Consider the following 21,571-nt stretch of genomic DNA (forward strand, 5'->3'; position numbering starts at 1 on the left):
AAATAGTCATTGTAGATTCACACACACATTTACTATTATGTCCATGTTATAGCACATAGAGTGAAGTGTCTGTCTCAAAATGTTAACTAAACGCTTCTAACTTTTGTTGAAAATGTGATTTGACCAGGTCATTCAAGTATCTGGCTTGTTTTGTGACACTGTTGACCTAATGTGATTAAATTATAAATATGTCGGGTTAAACAGCTGAGAGCACCTTGATAACAGCATAGAAAAAGTTGTGCATTGAAGATGATTCTGAACCATGAAGTGTTCATCAGAACAAGCACTTCTAATTGTACTTTGGTCCTCATTGTCTTTGAAAAGCTAGAGCTGACAAAACAAACTCAGTAAACACATTTTTATCTGTATGTTTGGTATAGTAATCTGTCTTAATTACATTTTTATTTTTATGTTTTATTTATTCATTATATGGGGGAAAGTCCTGTCAGCCTTCTGCTCAGAGGGCTGCAGTCACCCATCTGTCCTGTTGTAATAAACACCTTTAGATCTGTTCAGTTTTATTCATATGGCACTACTTAACAGTCAACAAATCTTGTCTTAAGTCACTTTATACTGTAAAGTCTTAATTTAGTATAAAGTATACTGCAAATCTACAGAATTGTCCGTTTTGCCATTTAGTAAACTTCCGTAAAAAACAAAACAAAAAACCCAGAAAATGTTCAGGCATGAATTTATCAGGACATTTGAAGAGCAAATGAAGAGCAAAGCAGAAAGTTACAGCAAGTTCATGCCTGGTGTCCTGACGCAACCCCGAAGGGCTGGAGTAATCAGCAGGGGGCAGCATGACGCCAGTGTTGGATCCTCAAGACACGAAAAAGAAAACCGGAAACTACGCATTTTTCGCGCGAAATCTCATTGCTGTCCTGTGTTGTGTTTTCAGTAGATTAAATCAGAGAAGCGGGCAGATCGGCTTCGCGGTGGGGAGAAGGTTACTTTGTTTTTTGTTGTTGTAATTTTGTCCTCTGTGTGAGCTGAAAGAGACGAAACAGGATGAAATATTTCACTCGAATGAAAATCAGACGAGTATATGAGTGGAGTGGAAAGCCACGAAGCTTCAACAGGAGGCTAAAAACCTACGACTATGAGTGAGTAATTCTTTTTCCACCTTAAAAAAGCCTTTTTATGCTCCGTCTTTTCAATGTGATGGTTAAAATGTTTCTGTTGGAATAATTATGGGAGATAAGAGTCCTGCGGATGAATTAAGTAGAATGACAAACTATCAAACAACAACTATGTGATACTCATTTAAGGCAGTGGTGGGCCGCATGATTGTGCTCTTTTGTTGTCCCTAGCCCTCGATCGCTGGGGCTGGGGGCAACAACTGTCTGTTTATTTTAAAGAAGGGAAAGTCTAGCGCTCCTTGATCTTATTCTTCACTTTATGTTGTCGGCCTTTGCCTTTGATGTGGTTACAAAAATGTCAAAGTTACCAAAGTCGACACTCATACAAAGTTAACATATAATTTACTGGCATAGTTTGTTTTATTGACTTACCAGTTGCTACCAGTTTGTCCACAGTATTGAACTCTCCCAGGTACAAAGATGGTAACTGTGTTGTGGATATCACAACTCTAATCTGGGCTCATGGGTGGAGTCAGTTTTAATGCAGTCTACCATGTTACTGTTTGCCTGGAGAGGGGCACAGTTTTAGTGATGGGTTGATGACGCCTCGTGGAATGTGTGCCACATTGGCTTTACTGTGTGTTGTTTTTTTTTTACTGTTTGTGGAGTTTAAATCCACACTGGTGTTATGACCAGATGAAAGTACTCTAACCTTTTTTCCATCTCTGGGAACTCCTTCAAGAGTGTTTGAAAAACCATTGTGAAGAGTGAGCAATAATTAAAGCAAAGGGTGGCTATTTTGAAGAATCTAAAATATAAAACATGTTTTTTGTAATACATAATTCCACAGGTGTTCATTTATAGTTTTGATGGCTTCTATGAGAATCCACAATGTAAATAGTCACACATGTATTGTTATGTCCATGTTGTAGCACATAGAGGCAAGTGTCTGTCTCAAAATCTTTACTGAACATTTCCAACTCAAAAATGTGATTTATGTAATGCTGACCAGGTCATTTCAAGTATGTGGCTTGTTTTGTGGACTTTAAATCAACACCGGTGTTATGACCAGATGGAAGTACTCTACCCTTCTTTCCATAGAAATCTAGAAGAACTGTTAAAGTGTATTTTCAGAAGTTTGTTAGTTATGTTTTGGTGCTTTGAAATGACCCCCCAAAAGTTGATTCTGTTCATCTGGACGTAGCGTTTTTATGCAAATTCTCATGACCATTGATCAACAACCACTGATCAAAACCCACTGATCAAAGACCACTGATCAATGGCCATGAGCACCATTCACAGAGTTGGGGAATGGCTGCAATCACAGCATTGTAAGATGGTGACAGATGTACCCTTAGCCCCCCTCCTCGATTCAGAGATGGTCTTTCCCTTTTCATGTAAATGGCCTCCTTGACTCCGCGCTCACACCAGCGTTCCTCCCCGTCCAGGATGTTACATCCTCATCATTGAAAGTGTGTCCACTGGCCTGTAGGTGTAAATAGACTGCAGAGTCCTGGCCTGACGAGGTAGCTCTTCTGTGTTGTGCCATCCACTTCGCCAGAGGTTGTTTGGTTTCCCCGATGTATAAATCCTGGCAATCCTCCTGCACTTAACATCGTACACTATGTTACTCTGTTTGTGTCGGGGGACCCGATCCTTGGGGTGGACCAATTTTTGGCGCAGCGTGTTTTGGGGTTTAAAAGCCACAGAGACCTGGTGTTTAGAAACCCACTTTGGCAAGGACTGCCTAAAGCTTGTACGTCAGTATGAGCAAACAGCACGTAAGATGGCGGACTACAGGAACCACCTGAGATTCAGCCTCAGATGCCGACAAAACAGGATTACTCCTAAAAGTCTGCAAATGAGCTCTTCAGTTAAAGGCTTCCGGGCAACAATAATCCTCCAGAAGGCACAGCATCAGCTGCTTAATGAACACGCTGCACCGTTTCTCCCACGTGAAAAGGGAAAGACCATCTCTGAATCGAGGAGGGGGCCTAAAGGTACATCTTTCACCATCTTACAATGCTGTGATTGAAGCCATTCCCCAACTCTGTGAATGGTACTCATGGCCATTGATCAGTGGTCTTTGATCAGTGGGTTTTGGTCAGCGGTTGTTGATAAATGGTCATGAGAATTTGCATAATTATGATTAAGGAACTGACCTCCCAGTCCATTGTTCCTTCTGTGGGCTGGTTTCAGTCATTATACAAATGTACTGTTTATAAGATTGGGGAAACCTGCAGTCAGCTGAGACGGAAGAAGTCACTTGGATGAGTGACGAAACGTTTCTCCCACAAAACGCTACGTCCAGATAAACAGAATCAACTTTTGGAGATTTACTTTCCTGGATGATTGAGAATGCATCAAGACGTTTGAAATGACCCGTTTTGAAATTTTAACCCTAAACCAGAACTCAAATATCTGCTAGATGACAAAGGCGTTTTGACACCATTGATCAATGTGGTTGTATTTTGAGATTCCAGTTCTTGCTCCCATAATCAGTAGTTTTTGATTGTTTCTTTTCTCCTGTTTGTTTCAGCTCTTTTGCGATCAGTGTGGAGGGTCTCTCAAAAATCATCATCAACACAGGCCAACACATCCTCATAGAGGGGTATGATGAAGACAACCCATATGTGGCCAAAGTTACCAGGCTATATGGTGATGGTGAGTCGTATTCACACAAGCCTGGAGCTGGCTCAGCTAACCAAGGACCTGACGTGTACTTTTCTCAACTGATGACAAATAACTTAGGCTCTGAGTTGGGACTTAACTCAAGACAGATTTGGGTATGACCCTCAAGCTGACATGGACGTGTCTCAAGTTTGACAAACAGCTTTTTAAAATTAATTAATTGTTTTTATGAATTGACATCGAATTTGGCAACTTGAGTCCTGAGTTGGACTTGCCTTAAACGATGATACATTATTTTAGACTTGAATAACCCAAGGCGCTATCAGGGCTCGCAAAATCGCTAGCTCCGGGACATCGGGCTAGCAATTTTGCGAGCCCTGAGCAATCAAGTCCAACACAATCAATCATTGAATGTCTCTTGGCTATCTTAAGTCTGAGATCATATTAGTGGACACTTGAAATGGTCTTGTTTCAAATAGTAATGGATTTAGAATAATTTAGAGCTCGACTTGGGACTTTCTTGGACTTCAGTTGGACTAAAACAACTCGAGACTAATCTCAAACAGCCTAACTTGATATTTACTCTGTTCCACTTTGAGACACTGACTTTCTTTGTCTTGTGCCTGTCTCTTCCAGAGAATGGGCAACAGATGAAGGCAGTAGTTCAGTGGTTCATGCGTGTGTCTGAATTGCCTGTCAACAAACTGAAATTGCTTGGCAGAGAGCCTCATCCGCAGGAGATCTTCTACTATGAATGTCGGAATTGTGATAATGAGGTCAACGTCGAGTCCATCCTCAGGCCTGTGAAGGTGAGCTTCATTTAAATCACAAATGCTTTAAAGTCAAATGCGAAAATGTTTAATTTCCTTCCTTTATCTCCAAGGTGAAGCACCTCGACAGCAATGACCCGTTCCCTGACTCCCCTGACAAAGATACCCTGTACGTGAAGTTGTCCTGGGACTCCAAGGTCTTCGGGGTGGTGAACTCGACCGTGATGGAGTCTCCCGCTGAGCCAGCACCTGCTTCTTCACCTCCTTCCTGTCTTAAACCTTCCCTCCCGATATCACCTTCTTGCTCCCAGTCTGCAGCCACCCCCAGAGGACCCTCTCGGCGTGTCCTACCCACACCGGACCACGCCATAATGCAGAAGGCGTCATTAGGGGAAGTTGGCTGCAGCAGTGTAGGTACACCTGCAACTGTCGAGGCTGAGTCACTTCACTCGGCCACTAAACTGTCAGCATCAAAATGCCTCAGTGCCAAGAGGAGGAATGCCACGGCCAGAACGCCTGGTGTCCGAAAGAAACTGGAGCTCAGCAGTGAGTGTTCGCACAAGGATTTTAAAATGCAACCACTTTGTCGTACCAGAGAACAACAGGGCTTTTTATATATCTCTAATACCAAAAGTCGTGAAGTTTGATTAAAACCAGAATGCAAGAATTTGCAAGTCTGCGTAAATCCATTTGTTATTCACAATCGAGCATAGAATACCTGAGAAAATGTACGATTTTAAGAACAAAAAAAGTCAAATTAAGAAGAAAAGGTTATTTATGGATGGCACCAGCACCTGGGCCATATTTGTCACTGTGTAGCATACCACCTTCTTCTTCTTCTTTTCTTTTTTTTTCCAGAAAGGAATTTTCTCCCTTCTTATCTTATATAGGATTCTAGCTCCTCAACAGAACTGGATCATTGTCATATTTATAGTTTCATGATCCAGTAAATGTTTTCATTTGGCCAATGGCCTGGACCAGGCCAGTTCAGCACCGGGACCCTTCTACAAAACCAATATGCGGTTTGACAGGAGCAAGTTTCTCTAAACCCCGTAGATGCCTTTCAGCATTTTCGGTGCCTTTCCAGGTGTGCTGAGTCCATAAATACTAATGTACCTCCATATTATCACAGATTTAGACTCACTGATGGCCCCTCTTCCTTTTTGTCCTGACGATGCATCATTCTTGTCTCCCAAATTTCTAGTTTCAATTTATTTGACCAAGCAACAGTTTTCAACTTTGTCTCAGTCCATTTCAAATGACCTACGACCCAAAGAAGACGAAGTGTTTCTGGATCATGTTCATGAAGAAGCTTTCGAGAAGCTTCCTAGCCCACGCAATGATTTCCATGACAGATCTGAGTCCTGTGAAGCTTGAAAGCCCACATATTACAGGAATCCAAGACTGATTTTCGGCCGTGTCCTTGATGATAAGATATTCAAAGTCTTGGCTTTTATGTTGAGAAACATTTTTCTGAATTTATTCCACAATTTGTAGACGTATTTGCAGATTTAGCGACAATGCCCATCTTTACGTCTCTGAGCTTTTTAATCCAATCCTGCTGCAGTTGATGTTCATTTTAGAGTATTTAAAAGCACTTTTTTAGCCCTTTGATTTGTTCTATTGTGAATAAAATATGGGTTAGAGATTTGCAATTCATTACATTTTCTTATTTATTGACATTGTAAACAGAATCCCACGTTTTGGGGCCAATACCTTATAATATGAAGCGCCTTGAAGCGGCTGTTGTGATTTGGCACTATATAAATAAAACTGCATTAAGTGAATAAAACTCTGTTGTCCATCTTTGTCCTGTCAGGTCCAGACAAGTCAGTGACAGGTGAAGAAGTCCTGAGTCAGCTGCTAAATGAAGAGTTGGAATCAAAGGTGACACTGACTCGCAGGCGTCCTCCCTCTGCCGCTCATCCTCTGCCCGTCACCCACAGCCTCACACCCCTGAGGAAGGCCCACAGACCCACCGGTGCTCGTTGTGGTGTCCCCTCATCTGTCTTCCTCAACAAACTCTCTGATTCGGATAGCCCTCTGTCACCAGCCAAGGATGACTCCACAAGGTCAGCGGCGTCTCGCACACAACACACTGAAACCCAGTCATTTAATTATGTAAATTCAACCGTCACACAGTTTACAATATGCAGTAGAAACTCTAAGTTAGGTTTAGGGATTTTCAAGTTAAGATTGAAAAATTAAGAGATTTTCATTGACACTCACAGCTTCCTACTTTCAGCTTACGGTCCGTTTAGGTTTTGCTTGTTTTAAACTTTTCAAATGCAAAGATAAATGGGTCGAAACCAGAAAGCTTCTATATTTCGTTTTTTAAAATGACTTAAACTCGATGTAAACATACATACTTGTAGTGAAAGGGGTTGTTGTAGCTCAGGAGGTGGAGCCTGATTTTTATACTGGTCAAAACAGGTACAACAGTTCAAAGAAATGTGAGCATAATTAGGTTATTGGTTTAAAACCTGAGATAACTGGTATAAAACCAAGCACACTGGTGCCACTTTCAGTCCTTGGGAGGTGATGAAATGGTGACTGGTTCAACAAAGAACTTGGTTAGGACACAGAGGATAAGTGATGCCACTCCAAGGAGAGTATACAGTGGTGTGAAAAAGCGTTTGCCCCCTTACTAATATCCTCTTTTTTATGTTTGTCACACTTTAGTATTTGTTGTTGTTTGATGCTCTGAAACATTTGACAAAGACAACAAACATGCACTTACTAAATAAAGGTGTTTATTATTAAAAGGGGGGGATCCAAACCTACATAGCCCTGTGTGGGGGAAAAAGTGACCCCCTCCCCTTCTTATGGTGACTCTACCATAAGAAAGAGACTAGGGAAGAAATGCCGGCATGGCAGGAATATCCTAAAAATTTGCGCAAAATATTGTGTGGATGAAGAGAGAAAAGTTGAACCTTTTGGAAGGTGTGTTTCACATCTCATGATAGTAACAGCATTTCAGAAAAGGAAGATCATACTAACAGCTGGATGTGATGGTGGTAGTGTGATGGTCTGGGGCAGGTCAGGACCTGGAAGACTTGCTGTGGTAAATGATCCATGAATGCTGCTGTCTGCCAAAACACCCTGAAGGACAAAGTCCAGCCATCTGTTTGTGACCTCAAGCTGAAGCACACCTCAGGTCTGCAGCAGAACAATGATCCAAAGTCCACCTTTGAATGGTTTAAGAAAAACAAAATGAAGACTTTGGAGGGGCCTGGTCGAAGTCCTGACCTGAATCCGACTGAGATGCTGTGGCATGACCTTAAAAGGGTGGTTCATGCTGGAAAACCCTCCAATGTGGCTGAATTATAGCAATTCTGCAAAGACGAGTGGGTCAGAATCCCTCAACAGTGCTTCACTACCAGTTATCACAAATGCTTAATTGCAGTTGTTGCTGCTAAGGGAGGCCCAACCAGTTATTAGCCATGTAGGTTTGGATAGCCATATTAACGTGATTAGCCTTTCAGTGTCTAGAGAGATTTTCAAATGTTGTAACAAGTCCTGTGTGTTTTCAAACAGAGCTACAACTGTGTCACAAAAGAAAGAGCTGAAAACCATTAAAGAGCCAGTCCTCAGTGTTCTGTGAGTGCACTCATCCATACATTTACCCTTCATAATCTTTCACTCTGCACACAGACAGCGCCACGTGATGCTAATGTGACCTGTTTATCGTTGTTGTTTCAGCATGTTTGGCTTGCTACAGTTTGTATCCAGTTCTACTTTCCTCTTAGAAGTATCAACTGATACAAAGATTTTGAAATTGATACAATAGCTGCATCTGCTAAAAATTTCAAAATTTTGAATTTGATTCTAATTGACCTTGACTTCAAGATTAGAGGTCAGAGTTTTCTGAAAATCTTGCGAATGTGATCATTTGAGAACGATTCAATGTGTGATTTTTTTTAAAGTTTATGTCTGGTTAGTGATTTCTTGTGCTGACTAATTTTAGATTGGTAGATTCATGAGAAGGAATAAAAATGTACCAGGTTGACCCGACTAACATTCATATTCACATACAAGTCACACACACTGTGCATTTGATATATACGTTGAATTTAAGATGTGGTTTTCGTTATGTAGACTAAACCAAAAACTACAGGCTGTTCCTCTTATACCCGTCCATGTGTTGTGTGTGTGTAGAGCGGAGGTGGGGAATGAAAAGTCTCCAATGGTCACCGAAACACCGAGGAGCTCTAAGAGGAAGTCGGCCATGCTGGTGTCATCACGCATCAAGAAACAGCTGTGAGTGCAAAAGTGGATCCATGGGATCTCTTATTTTTACATACAGTGGTGTGAAAGAGTGCATGTATATGCCTGTTTGTATGTGCAGTTATGCAAAACAACCCTGCAGGCAGTCTTGAAACTTGATCGTGGCTCAAGAGTTGAGTGTTCGTCTTGTAATCGTAAGGTCGCCGGTTCGAGCCCCGGCTCAGACAGTCTCGGTCGTTGTGTCCTTGGGCAAGACACTTCACCTACCGCCTACTGGTGTTGGCCAGAGGGGCCGATGGCGCGATATGGCAGCCTCAGCAGTAGTTTGATCGGTTGGTTAGCCATCACCAGTTTGTCCATCTGTGTCTACAAGACCCACAGGATCTTAGCTCGGTCATTCTCAGCCACCCTAGGGGCATATATTCCAGGCCACACTCGGCACAGATGTTTCTGTACACTACCGGCCACTTGGGAATGGCGTTCCATGTATGCCTTGCCTGCTAGTATCTTGCACCCTGCTGTTATGTGCTGGATTGTCTCAGTGGCATCTTTACACAGCCTGCACCTGGGGTCTTGCCTGGTGTGGTAGACCCCAGCCTCTATGGATCTTGTACTCAGAGCTTGTTCCTGTGCTGCCATGATTAGTGCTTCTTTCGGTCCAGCTTTGTCCAGCCACTGGTAGGATTTTGGGATGTCAGCCACCTCCACTATTTGGCAGTGGTACATACTGTGCAGGTTTCTCAAGTTTCTGCTGCCTGAGGTATTCATAATGCACACATCATCTTCTTGATCATCACGGATGTTTGTTTCATCCTGGTTATTGGTTCTGACACCCACTAGTACTCACCCTTGTTCCTTTCACTTAGCACACATTCTCAGGATGCTCGAGTTTGTGGAAACCCTCCATGGATGATAAGGAGCTTTCTTGTCTTGTTGTCAGTGGCTTCTGTCTCCTTCTTTTGCCAGCTTATTATCTCAGCAGGATATCTTGTGCTGGCAGGGCATAGATGTTGATTGCCCGGATCTTGTTGTTGGTTGCAGCTTTCCTAGCGGCCCTTTCATGCTTCCCATTTGCCTGTGGTATTCCAAGGTACTTGTAGCTTTCTGCAATGCTGCCTTCTGGTAGTTCTGACTGCCTTCCCTATCCTTGTTACCATGTGACTACACTCCAGTGTTGTTGGTGTAGGATCCACTGGTGTGGATCAGTTAACTGATGTGTCATTCACTCTTGGCATACAGCTCGGTGTCATCCATGTGGCGGAGGTGCTGACGATTGCTCCATTTCGTAGTCGGTATCCTTAGCTAGTCTTGTTGACGATTCGGCTGAGGTGGTTCAGGTCTTTGCGAAACGGCAGCAATGACAGAGCATCTCACTGGAAAATCCCACACTTAATGGCAACTTGTGCAACTGGCTTATAGTTTGCCATCGACTTTCTGATGGCGAATTTGTAAGGATGATCTGATATCGTCGTGTTGGTGTTGTTCCAGGATCAACATTGCAAGTGACCAATCACATTGTTGTGACGTTATTCTTCGGCGCGCCAAGCCATTCACGCATTTATGAAATTCCAATGTTCCAAGGACAATATCAATTCTGCTTAGCGTTTATTAAAGGGTTAGGGTCAGGGTCAGGATCCGTTGATCGGCGGACAGAGGCGGTTTCTCGCAGCTTAAGTACAGTTTTTTGTTTTACGGCGGTTTTTCCCGCAAAAGTATGACATCACAACATTCTGATTGGTCACTTGCAATGTTGATCCTGGAACAACATTTACTATGTTGATCTGGGAACAACACCAACACGACAATATCAGATCATGCGTATAAATAAACCTGAATTGAATGGAAAGTTGAACGTTCTGAGTTCGACTCAACCAACTAGTCGAGGCCTTTCTGTGTGGAGTTTGCATGTTCTCTCCAGGTACACCGGCTTCCTCTGAAGTTAATTACATCTAAATTGTGCATAAGTATGAATGTGAAAGTGAAGGATTGTCTTTGTGCATCAGGCTGCCGACCTGTACAGGGTGTACCCCACCTCTTGTCCAGTGATTGCCACATCATAAAGTCACGCATGAATATGTGGAAAAAAATTAAGTATAATTAGTGAGCGTTGTTTGAAGCCACACAGTGTGCATAATTTATTTATAAGGGCCAGTAAGCTTCCAGGCCTTAAAACGAGCAATAAGAAATACCTGGATTAAAGGTGTGAGGGCACCATTACTGCTGCTTGAAGCTTGAATTAACACGATTTGTTTCAAATGATCATTTTAACGTTCACACCCTTTCTGTTGTTTTATTTTTTTAACTTATGTTAAAAAATGTTAAAGTCTTATGTAGCCTGTGTTTTGGCTTCGTAGCACCACCAGAATCAAACGTTAACAAAGTGAAACACGACTTGTAAATCTTAAGGGTGTCTGAGCCGCCTTATGTGTTCCATCAGGAATCTTCTGGAAAACCATCAGGACCTAAACTCATCCGGAGAGGAAGAGGATGAGTTTGTTCCATCTAAGAATGACTTGCTGAGCAGCAGCGAAGAGGAGGGTCAAGATGAGGATGGGCCGAATATTGATGATCAAGTGACAGCGAAGAAGTTCCGATATGTTGCAACAGGTTCTCGCAATTCTCGTTCAAAACAGAAATCTTACTCCTCAGCGAGAACGCAACGAAGAACTCCCGCAAAGAAGGTGATGAAGACCAGACGCACACTGATATTCAGACATGAAATCACCACTTTCTCACCGTCTCTCTCATATTTTTACAGATCTCGCCGGGAACGCCCAAAACCCCCCGTCATGCCACGCCCAGCATCCCCATCAGGTCCCTGCAGACCCAACAGCCGGCTAACATCCTGGAGGAAGCCAGAACCAGGTGAGCTCATGGTAGACACAAGTGAAAGGACTCAGAAAACTAAACTTTCTTTGTTGCGGTGCAGACACATCAGATGGTGAGCATGAGCTGTTGTATGATGTGTTTGAACCGCAACCACAGTGCAGCAACAATGCATGCACCCTTCAGGTGGACTTTGAGTGTCCTTGAAAGTCAAACAGGAACAACTGTGTTATTGTGTCTGCAGCTGACCTTTTAATCGCGTATGTGTGAAAGAGAGGGCTGTAGTAAAGCACGTTGCAGTCACAAAGTAGAAGATGGAGAGTTGGTGCAGTAAAAGTTTACTTGCGGATCGACTGAAATGTAAACTGTTGTATTTTAATGAGTTCTTCCTTTTTTATCAGGCTGCATGTGTCATCGGTGCCAGAGTCTCTGCCCTGCAGGGAGCAGGAGTTTCAGGACATCTACAGCTTTGTGGAAAGCAAGATCATTGACAACACAGGAGGGTGAGAGAAAGCTTTTAGCAGTCTTACTGGAGTCACATCTGCACACTTCAGGGTCTACATGTTTTGAGGCTATTGTTGTTTTTGTTTGTTTGTTTTGTCTTTTTTTGAAAAACTGTGGGATTTTTGTTTATTACAGGTGCATGTACATCTCTGGTGTGCCAGGAACTGGAAAGACAGCGACAGTTCATGAGGTGATTCGCTGTCTGCAGCACGGAGCTGACATGGATGAAATCCCTTCATTCCACTTCATCGAGATCAATGGGATGAAAATGACAGACCCACACCAGGCCTACGTCCAAATCCTACAGGTGGGAATGAAGCTTTCTCACAGCCGCTGCAGACTTTAGTCAAGTAATAATCAGCAGCTCGGGGTTCAGTGTGCTGGCCAAGGATACTTTGACACATGGGCTATCTGCTGACCTGCCGTACTAACGTCTCTCATTTATTTGTCTCATCCCTGCAGAAACTGACTGGTCAGAAAGCCACACCTGACCACGCAGCAGTTCTGCTGGAAAAGAGATTCAGCAACCTAGCGCCCAGGAAGGAGACTATTGTGCTGCTTGTGGATGAAGTAAGAACAAATTTTTTTTCTTTTCTTTTAAAGAGGAAATTTTTTCCGCTTGTGCACTTACATTGATAAATATGGGCAATTTAGAGTCACTAATTAACCCAACCCTAGTAACCGCATGTCTGTGGACTGTGGAGGAAGCCGGAGTACCCGGAGAGAACCCACAGAGACACATGAGGAACATGCAAACTCCACACAGAAAGTCGACTCAGGACCTTCTCCCTGTGAGGTGCTAACAGTGCTAATCACCATGCCACCGTGCGGCATGAGAACAGTTTTAGCATTCTTAAATTATATTCTGTGAGCAAAGCCCCTGACTTCACATTCCCTTGTTGACCATTTATCACAAGGTAACTGGTATTCTGCCTAATAGTGTGAGAAATGTAGGTTGCTCTCATACAGCGATACGATGCCATCTGCACATCAAGTTCAGTCGTGAAGTTTCCTTGTTATTAAATATTCCACTATCAGCTGTTTGTGGTATTATGACAACTCAGGCACAAAGTGGAAAGCCACATAAAATCACTAAGTAGGGTCAACGAATGCTGAGTTGCGTGGTGGCCAGAGGTAAGCAACGCTCTGTAGAGTCAGTCGCTATAGACCTCTAAACTCAGATTAGCTCGAGAACCGTGTGTAGACAGCTTTCCATGGAAACCTATGCTTTTCCATGGCCAAGCAGCTGCATACAATCCTTAAATCATGAAGCACAATGCAAAGCGATGAACACAGTGGTGTAAAGCATGTCAGCACTGGACTGTAGAGCAGAGGAGACAAATCATGCTTCTCTGTCTGGCAATCCGATGGACAAGTGTGGGTTTGCCTGTCTTCCTGCATTGTGCCAAGTATAAAGTTTGATGGTGTGGGGGCCATATTATGGAGTTGGATTATTTTAAAGGATCTGGTTTGTAGTTCCAGAGAAAGGAAATTTTAATGCTTCAGCAGAACGAGACATTTTGAACGATTTCATGCTTCCCAACTACGTTGGAACAGTTTGGGGGTGGCTCCTTCCTGCACACCACTGCACAAAGCAAGATCTATAAAGACCTGCATGAGCAGGTTTGGTGCGGTAGAACTTGACTGGCCTGCACAGAGTCCCCACCTCAGCTGTATAGAACATCTTTGCGATAAAACAGACCCGAGTCTATAAACCGGACTTTGTCGTCCAACCACAATGTCTGACCTATATTTGGAAATATAGTTTATTTAGTTTTAACAAGTTCATGTCTGGTTGGGATATGTGCATCACAGAGGCCGATATTACTTTAATTTGTAATATAAATCATACTGGATAACAGTTTGTTCTGTCTCTCTGTGTTAGCCCTGTGTTAGGTTGGTGACCTATCCAGGGTGTGCCCCGCCTCTCACCCAATGATAGCTGGGATAGGCTCCAGCCCTCTCCCATCCGTAACCCTTTCCCCTGTAAGGATGAGCGGGAAGAGGATGGATGGATAATTTTTGCTAAACATGTTGCAGAACCCCAGGTTCCTCAGGAAATGGTGCCTGCTCACACCATGTATAGAGCCTGTGTGCTTGTCTGTCACTTTTAACTAAGAATTGTGACAGCAGAATAACCATCCTGTACTATATTTTTTGTTTCGGCCCACTTTAGTTAGACCTGCTGTGGACGAGGAAGCAGAACGTCATGTATAACCTGTTTGATTGGCCGACACGGCGTCATGCTCGCCTGGTGGTGCTGACCATCGCCAACACAATGGATCTGCCCGAGAGAATCCTGATCAACAGAGTGGCCAGTAGACTGGTGAGACTGTGATTAAACACTGCTATTCTTTACGTTCCCTGACAGCAATACTATGAATGATGGTTTAAAGGTCACTGCTGTGTGGTAAAAAGATTTGAGCATGAAGCCAAAGCTGCAATTTACTGGCTGATTTATGTTCCTGCCCGCACATGGACACAAGCTAAAGCTACTGTGACAAAGTAGCAGTAACAGAAATGCACTTGTGTAATTCTCATTCAAGTGTCAGACTGTGTTAAACAATTTGACATCACTTTTCTTCCTGTCTTTTCGAGATAATTTCTTCTACTTATTTTGCTTTTCGGCCCTTTGAATATCTGAATAATAATACAACAACTAAATATCTCATTCAGATGACTTGTAGGAAAAAAAACATAAACTAAAAGCCACTGATCATTTGCATTGCTGCTTCCAGGGTTTGACCAGGATGTCATTCCAGCCGTACAGCTTCAAGCAGTTGCAGGAGATCATCATGTCCAGGCTGAACAAGTTGAAGGCCTTTGAGGAGGATGCTCTGCAGTTGGCGTCCAGGAAGGTTGGCAACCAGATTGTCTTTAATGCAGTCTCACCCGCTCTGTTGTGTACTCACCTGCCCACCGTCAAGTCGCGTCCGTGTCCCTCATATCTGGCAGGTGGCTGCTCTGTCCGGTGATGCTCGCCGATGTTTGGACATCTGTCGGCGGGCAACGGAGATCTGTGAGCACTCAGCTGCTGACCCTTCCTCTGCAGGATTGGTGGGAATGAGTCACGTGATGGAAGCACTGAATGAGATGTTTTCCTCTGCCTACATCACTGCCATCAGGTGAGACCAAACCTTTGGTCACATTAGTAATGCACGCTGTAGAGATGTGCATTGGCAGCTGTAAGGAGAAGTGACCGATGTGTTTTTTTGTTTTTTTTTTTCTTTTCAGGTGTGCGTCAACACAGGAGCAGCTCTTCCTCAGAGCTGTTATTGCAGAGTTTAGGCGGCTGGGATTGGAAGAGGCAACTTTCCAACAGGTGAGAAATATAAAACAACTAAAGTTACTAAAACAAAACCAACAAGCCTCTATAGACTGTATATGAAACGATTCCATAAGTTGATTTATTTTTTTAAAGGCTTCAATAAATACACATTTAAAGAATAAAACACAGACCTTAAATCTAACATGAATGCAGATATTCATTCATAATATTCTAGAAATCGTGTTTCGCTGGCTGTTCTGTGAGGAATTAGATGAGCTCAGAAACACAGGCCTATATCTTTATTTAGATTGCGCTCTATCTCTATGCGCTCTATCTCTATGCGCTCTATCTCTATGCGCTCTATCTCTATGCGCTCTATCTCTATGCGCTCTATCTCTATGCGCTCTATCTCTATGCGCTCTATCTCTATGCGCTCTATCTCTATGCGCTCTATCTCTATGCGCTCTATCTCTATGCGCTCTATCTCTATGCGCTCTATCTCTATGCGCTCTATCTCTACATCACACATGTTGACCGAGGTGGTGCAAGAGAAAACTCATCTGTTATGATGATAAATCACTGGGCTTTCAGCTTACCCAGCTCCAGTCGTCGTTAAGTGGAGGTGAATGAGAGAGATCTCTGCAGTGTCCTAAAGAATGAAATGTGTGTAGATTTCAGTGACAATGGCAGTAATGCTTGCATAGTATCCAGAGGATGTTGCATTGGAATAACTTCCTTCATCATCCAGGAACTTCCTGTATATTCTCTCTAAATAAGCCTTGGTACTGCCCCATTTTAGAGTCTGACAATGGGTCCAATGATTTCTTCCCAAAACCTAGTGGCCCTATCCTGTAGCGGTCTGTGCATCCCTCCATGCCTGTGTTTTACCAGACCATCACTGGTCCACCTCAGCATGACCCATCAGTCATGCTGAACAATGTAACAGGCAGCATAATTTTCTGTACAGATTCTCCAGACTTTTTATGTTTGTCACATGTGTTTAGAATGAGCCTGCTGTATTCTGTAAAAAGCATCTATGTACCTGCCAGTTCTGGTTCTCTATGGCAAAGGCCAGTCTTGCTCCATGGCACTGAGCATAGGGACCACTAGAGGGTGCCATGCAACCACTAGTACGCTGGTCAGAAAAGATGAGGAGGGAAAATTTTCAGTTTCCGCTTCCTGCAAAACCATCCCTGTGTTGGGGTTTCTCATTGTTACCCCTCTAGTGCACTTGTTAATTTAATTTAAACCTGCTGAAATGAATTAATCCTCTCAGCTACTTAACTAACCTGATATCCTCTTAATTAGGGTTATATTAGCACAGAAATCGTTAAAAGTAGGACCTTTTTTTAAAATGGGGATTTAAAACTTGTAATGGGCAGCTTTAGCTCTCTTTGCCTGTGTGCCAATTCCATGAATGTTTCAACTTATAAACCTTTTTTCCCTCAAACAAAATGTGTGATGATTGACATACACAAAAAACATCAATAGTTTACTCTGTTACTACACTAATTGATAGACGCAGCCCAAATTTTCTACAGTTATAAGCTTAAAAGGCTATACATAAAGATAACAACTGTAGCTGATTGTGTCATTTTAACACAGTCCACTTTCACATTGCACTGTGGAATTGGAGTGCTGTGTCTCAACTTGAAATGCAACATCAGGTCCCCTTGTGTTTTGTATGCCAGGTGTTCGTGCAGCACCAAGCTCTCTGTCGGATTGAAGGTCTTCGGCCCATCGGTGTCTCGGAGGGTCTGGCTGTTTGTCAGCATCTGGGAGCCTGCAGGCTGCTGCTGCTGGAACCGAGTCACCTGGGAGTCCTGCAGCGCATCCGACTCAACGTCAGCCAGGATGACATCTTTTATGCCTTGAAAGCTGACTGAAGGGGGAGTCTTTCACACAAACTGAACAATGACAGAAAAGTGAACCCTCGTCCATGGATTTCAGTTATGAGCTTAAATCTTTGCCTCCAGTTTTACTGGAAGATTTTCTTCTGTCTCTGGATTTTATTTTTTATTATTCAGTCTTAAATGTACAATAAAACTCTTTACTAATCCCTCAGTTGCTTTCTTGGAGTAATATTAAAACCTCTTTGATTATAGTTTCCTTAGAGTTTTAGCTGCACTTTAGGGATCAGGAACACTCCTGCTGTAAAGAAACTTAAAGACGCTTCTCTGCTAGCAGAGTTTGATCAGAGTTTAATATGGAAAACACATCACCATCATGACTGTGGACCATGTTGCCGATTCACTGAAGCACAACTCTTTTCTCTATCAACCAAGGAATACTTTTTTTTTTTGGTAATCATTATGTAGCATATCTACATTTTGTACATTAAACAAGTTGTTCATTAACACAAACCCATGTTTGTTTAATGTCAATGATCTGCAGCTACAAACAAATGAATTTAAGTGTTGTGCTTCTGCTGTAGGTTTTGTGACCTACATGTTTATTTTTTTTATTTTTTTGACCTATGTGGTATATGTGATTTAAGATATTATGTGGTTTTCGAGAAGAAATAAAACTCATTTGACGAAGGATATTTGGCATGCAGACCGCAATAATCAGGGATCAAGCCATCAACCTTCCAATTAGTAGATGAACTGCTCTACCTCGCGAGCTACACCCCTGAACCAGCAGTATGTACAAACACCATAAAGTGTAGCAGCCTCACTGCATGGTGACAGAGATCAAAACTGTTTTCTTGTGTGGAATAGGACAATGAGACCAACATGGACTAAAGTGCCTAATAAAGCATGGATAGATGCTCCCAAGTTGCAAAATGAGAAGTTGGCAAGATCACTTTGTGAAAGTGCTCAGACCTGAATACAAACATATATACAAAAGTCCACAACTGGACCTTTGAATCAGTGATCAGTCAATAAACTAGTGGCTGATATATTATATATATATATATATATATATATATATATATATATATATATATATATATATATATATATATATAACTGCAAGATTGTTTATAATGATTGAACAGCACATGGATTAACAGTGTGAAAACACTGAATATGGATCTTTTAAACAGCATTTAGTTGTCGTCTTGTTTTCCTGTCAATTTGGCTTGAGGTCTGACAAGAAAACTCATCATTGTGTCAGGAAAACACGGAGAGAAAGGCCGAGTGAACCGATGCTGGAGTTTGATAAATACAAGTCGGATACTCTGCTGGATGCATATGAATGAAAACTCAGACTACTCTGCTATTGGTGTAGGCTGCTGGGGAATTCCCATGATGCACTGAGTGTTTCCCCTTCACTCACCTTTTTCACTCCTCACGTGTTTTTACACCACCCTGGATTTAATCATTAGTTGTTATTAATCTCTGGCTCTCTTCCACAGTGTTTTTGTCCTGTCTTCCTACCCTTACTTTCAACCCTGCCTGATTCTGTCGGAGGTTTCTTCCTGTTAAAGGGGACTTTTTCCTTCCCATTCCAGACAGGGGGTCATATGATTGTTGTGGTTTTTTCTGTGTTATTGTAGAGTCTTTACCTTACAATATAAAGAGCTTTGAGGCAACTGTTGTTGTGATTTGATGTTATACTAATAGATTTTAATTTAATTAATGGTGCATATGTTTGAGAAAGCTTATGAGCAGTTTGAGAAAAAGTGGTACAGGAAGAGGCAGGAAACTAAAAATGTTTATTTATTTTTGTTCATTTAGGTATGGATAGTGTAAATTTGAAAAAAGACAAATGGTTAGCCCCCAAAAGTTGATTCTGTTCATGTGGACGAAACACTTCATCACTCATCCAAGTGACGTCTTCAGTCTCAGCTTAATGCAGGTTTCCCCAACATAATAAATAGTACATTTGCATAATGACTGGAACTAGCACTGCTGGCTACTCTCAGTGTTTGTGCTCTTGGAATACAAGGGTCAGTAATACAGGCATAATCAAAGGTGTGCCGTGGCTTAAAAGTTCCTTTTTTTCTAAATTAAAGAAATATTTTATGCACATTTCTAACAGCCATTTCTTCTTAGATCTAACAAATGCACCTCTAGCTTTATTCTTATATATTCTTTATTCTTTATTTTATTCTGGATCTCCTCCATGCCTGCTTCATGCTCTGGGGGATGGGGCTATGGTTCCCACACCCTCTAGCAGATCGTTACATGGAGAACGCACACAGGTGTACACACAGGTGTGCACACTATTTTTTTATTTTTTTTTGGCTCCTACCTCAAAGCACATTGTGTGCTGTCGGTCTTGCGTACTGCACAATGACATTCAATATTTAGTATTTACTGTTACTTATACTTATCTAGGTTATTGCTGCAGTGATGTGTTTATTGTGTTGCTCTCCTTTTGCTTGTTTTTTCTTTCTTCTAACAGGTCATCCAGCTGATTTTTTGTGTGTCTTCTCTCACTGTGCCTCTTCCCCTCTGTTTTTCTTTCCCTACCTTTCAATCTTTCTTTCTCCCTTCCTGTCCCCCAGTAATGTCTGTCCTGTCTGTAACAAAATAAAATAAAATAAAATAAAATAAAATAAAATAAAATAAAATAAAATAAAATAAAATAATGATGATCCACCTCACAAAGTAAATCCGTTGTGCATCTTTCTTGGCCTTCAGACATAAATTCTGATTGCTAAAGAACCAAATGGAACAGGTGAAAAAAAACAAAACAAAGCCATGTTGCCAGATTTGTGAACTCAGATATAATGAATTCCCAGCACTTTCCAAAACTGTTAAATAGTTTTGCTCTGTGTCCAGTCTTTGCTGATAAGTAGTATTTGTTAAGAAGTTTTCACATTGGAATTCCACATTTTATAACAAACGAATTGTGACTGCTTTATGGTCTGTCAGGATTGCTGGTTTGTATTAATATATCCATCATTTTATCTTTGATAGTAAACTGATGGCAGAGTTCCCAGATAGCAACTTTGCCAGTTACTGTGCGAGACCACTACACTATAACCAACGTCCGTTACCTTATGAAATTAAGTAAATTAAATCTTTTCAGCTTATCAAAGGAATAATAGGGCATTCACGGTATAGTATCTTATCATCATATTTTGATCTTAGACCTTGTCTCCTCTATTCCTTGCCTCCTTTACAGCCAGCCACAGCTTGCTTCGGGTTTCTCTATCATCAACTGCCAGATCCTCTTTCTAAAGTTGAGCCGGACGTTCTTCGAGTAACTGCACTTGTTTGATCCCCTCCATAGGAATCCATGCTGTTCTGGACAGGAATCTAATGATTACTCGGTATGCAATTTGGTCGTACCCTACGTCTTCGGGGTAGCCGATCCTGTGGATGACATCTATTGGCGTCACAACTATGCCAGCCTCCATGTCTGTTAACGCTCTCCTCCTGTTATCTTTACAGACTGTGTCTGCTCCCCAAGTACATAAATTAATAATTGATCAGCAAATTTGTGTATGCTGCCTTACAGATACCTGGTTACAGTAAAATAATTTTGTTAGTCTAAATGAATCAAAACCCTTGAGATATAGTAATTTGTCAGAAGCCCCAAATATGGCATTTAATATATTTTTGGACTCAACTGACTTCTTTCAAATGTAAAAGCACCCACTCACTGCTCTAATCACACTCTAGATCTGACATATGGCATAGAAACCGGACATTTAACTGTGTTTTCTGAAAACCCTCATTTGTCTGATCACTTCCTAATAACATTTTCTCAAAAGAAAGACTTTTCTCCAGGTTATTTCCAGAAAGAGAAACTGAGCATAGTGGCAAAAATGTTATCCTTATTAAAATGAATCCTTATTAAAATCACAAATAGTTTTTAAAAACCAGAAGTGACCCTGAAACATAGAATCAAACATGCAAACTTGACACAAAGTCAGAAAGGTAAACAAGACAGAGTTGACACACGAGGACAAAACACTGAGATGAAACTAGGATGGAAAAGACACGAAAGGTGAGTGAGATCATCTGAAAAAGAAGTGAGAACTAGAAGCAAAGGAAACAAAACTCAAAAGCAGTGGGAAATAAAATAAACTAAAGACAGAAAACCAAACGGGAACTAGAATGTAATAGCACTTGAAGTCCAAAAGAAACCAAAAAGACAGAAAGTCCAAAACTCTGTATTAAAGACCAAGGACCATAACTGTCAATATATTTAAGGTCTGTAGTTTTACACATTATGAAGCAGAAACTTATCTCCATATTGCATAATATAGTTCAATTAAAAGCATTTCATAAAGTTTAAAGAGTTGGCAACAGAACATAACATCACTGCGAAGGTTTTTTTAAAGTTGGAGAATGGCCTAAGGG

At 41.8% G+C, this 21,571-nt stretch overlaps 1 protein-coding gene across 2 annotated transcripts; it reads left to right on the forward strand.

Annotated features, from left to right (window-relative positions):
• The first annotated feature begins 838 nt into the window (after positions 1-838).
• Positions 839-18,143, forward strand: orc1 (origin recognition complex, subunit 1). Of its 2 annotated transcripts, XM_085137682.1 has the most exons (17): positions 840-1,106; positions 3,622-3,746; positions 4,350-4,522; positions 4,597-5,029; positions 6,303-6,555; positions 8,021-8,083; positions 8,642-8,743; positions 11,148-11,391; positions 11,469-11,575; positions 11,938-12,039; positions 12,176-12,347; positions 12,503-12,610; positions 14,217-14,366; positions 14,779-14,898; positions 14,996-15,165; positions 15,275-15,362; positions 17,000-18,141. In XM_085137682.1, exons 1-17 carry the CDS (start codon positions 1,012-1,014, stop codon positions 17,192-17,194), a joined length of 2,700 nt encoding a protein of 899 aa, XP_084993808.1. In that variant the 5' UTR covers positions 840-1,011; the 3' UTR covers positions 17,195-18,141. The 2 variants fall into 2 exon arrangements, with proteins under 2 accessions (XP_084993809.1, XP_084993808.1); XM_085137683.1 differs by lacking the exon at positions 8,021-8,083 and having other exon boundaries at positions 839-1,106; positions 17,000-18,143.
• Positions 18,144-21,571: the final 3,428 nt, after the last annotated feature.

This window comes from Neolamprologus multifasciatus, chromosome 17 (genome assembly GCF_963576455.1).
Source record: "Neolamprologus multifasciatus chromosome 17, fNeoMul1.2, whole genome shotgun sequence".
Taxonomy (NCBI): domain Eukaryota; kingdom Metazoa; phylum Chordata; class Actinopteri; order Cichliformes; family Cichlidae; genus Neolamprologus; species Neolamprologus multifasciatus.

Bases quoted from the DNA above. Each gene is read 5' to 3' on its own strand.
- orc1 (XM_085137682.1), top strand. From the start codon at position 1,012: ATGAAATATTTCACTCGAATGAAAATCAGACGAGTATATGAGTGGAGT. The intron at 14,367-14,778 runs GTGAGACTGTGA...TGCTGCTTCCAG, and splicing joins ACAGAGTGGCCAGTAGACTG to GGTTTGACCAGGATGTCATT. The intron at 15,166-15,274 runs GTGAGACCAAAC...TTTTCTTTTCAG, and splicing joins GCCTACATCACTGCCATCAG to GTGTGCGTCAACACAGGAGC.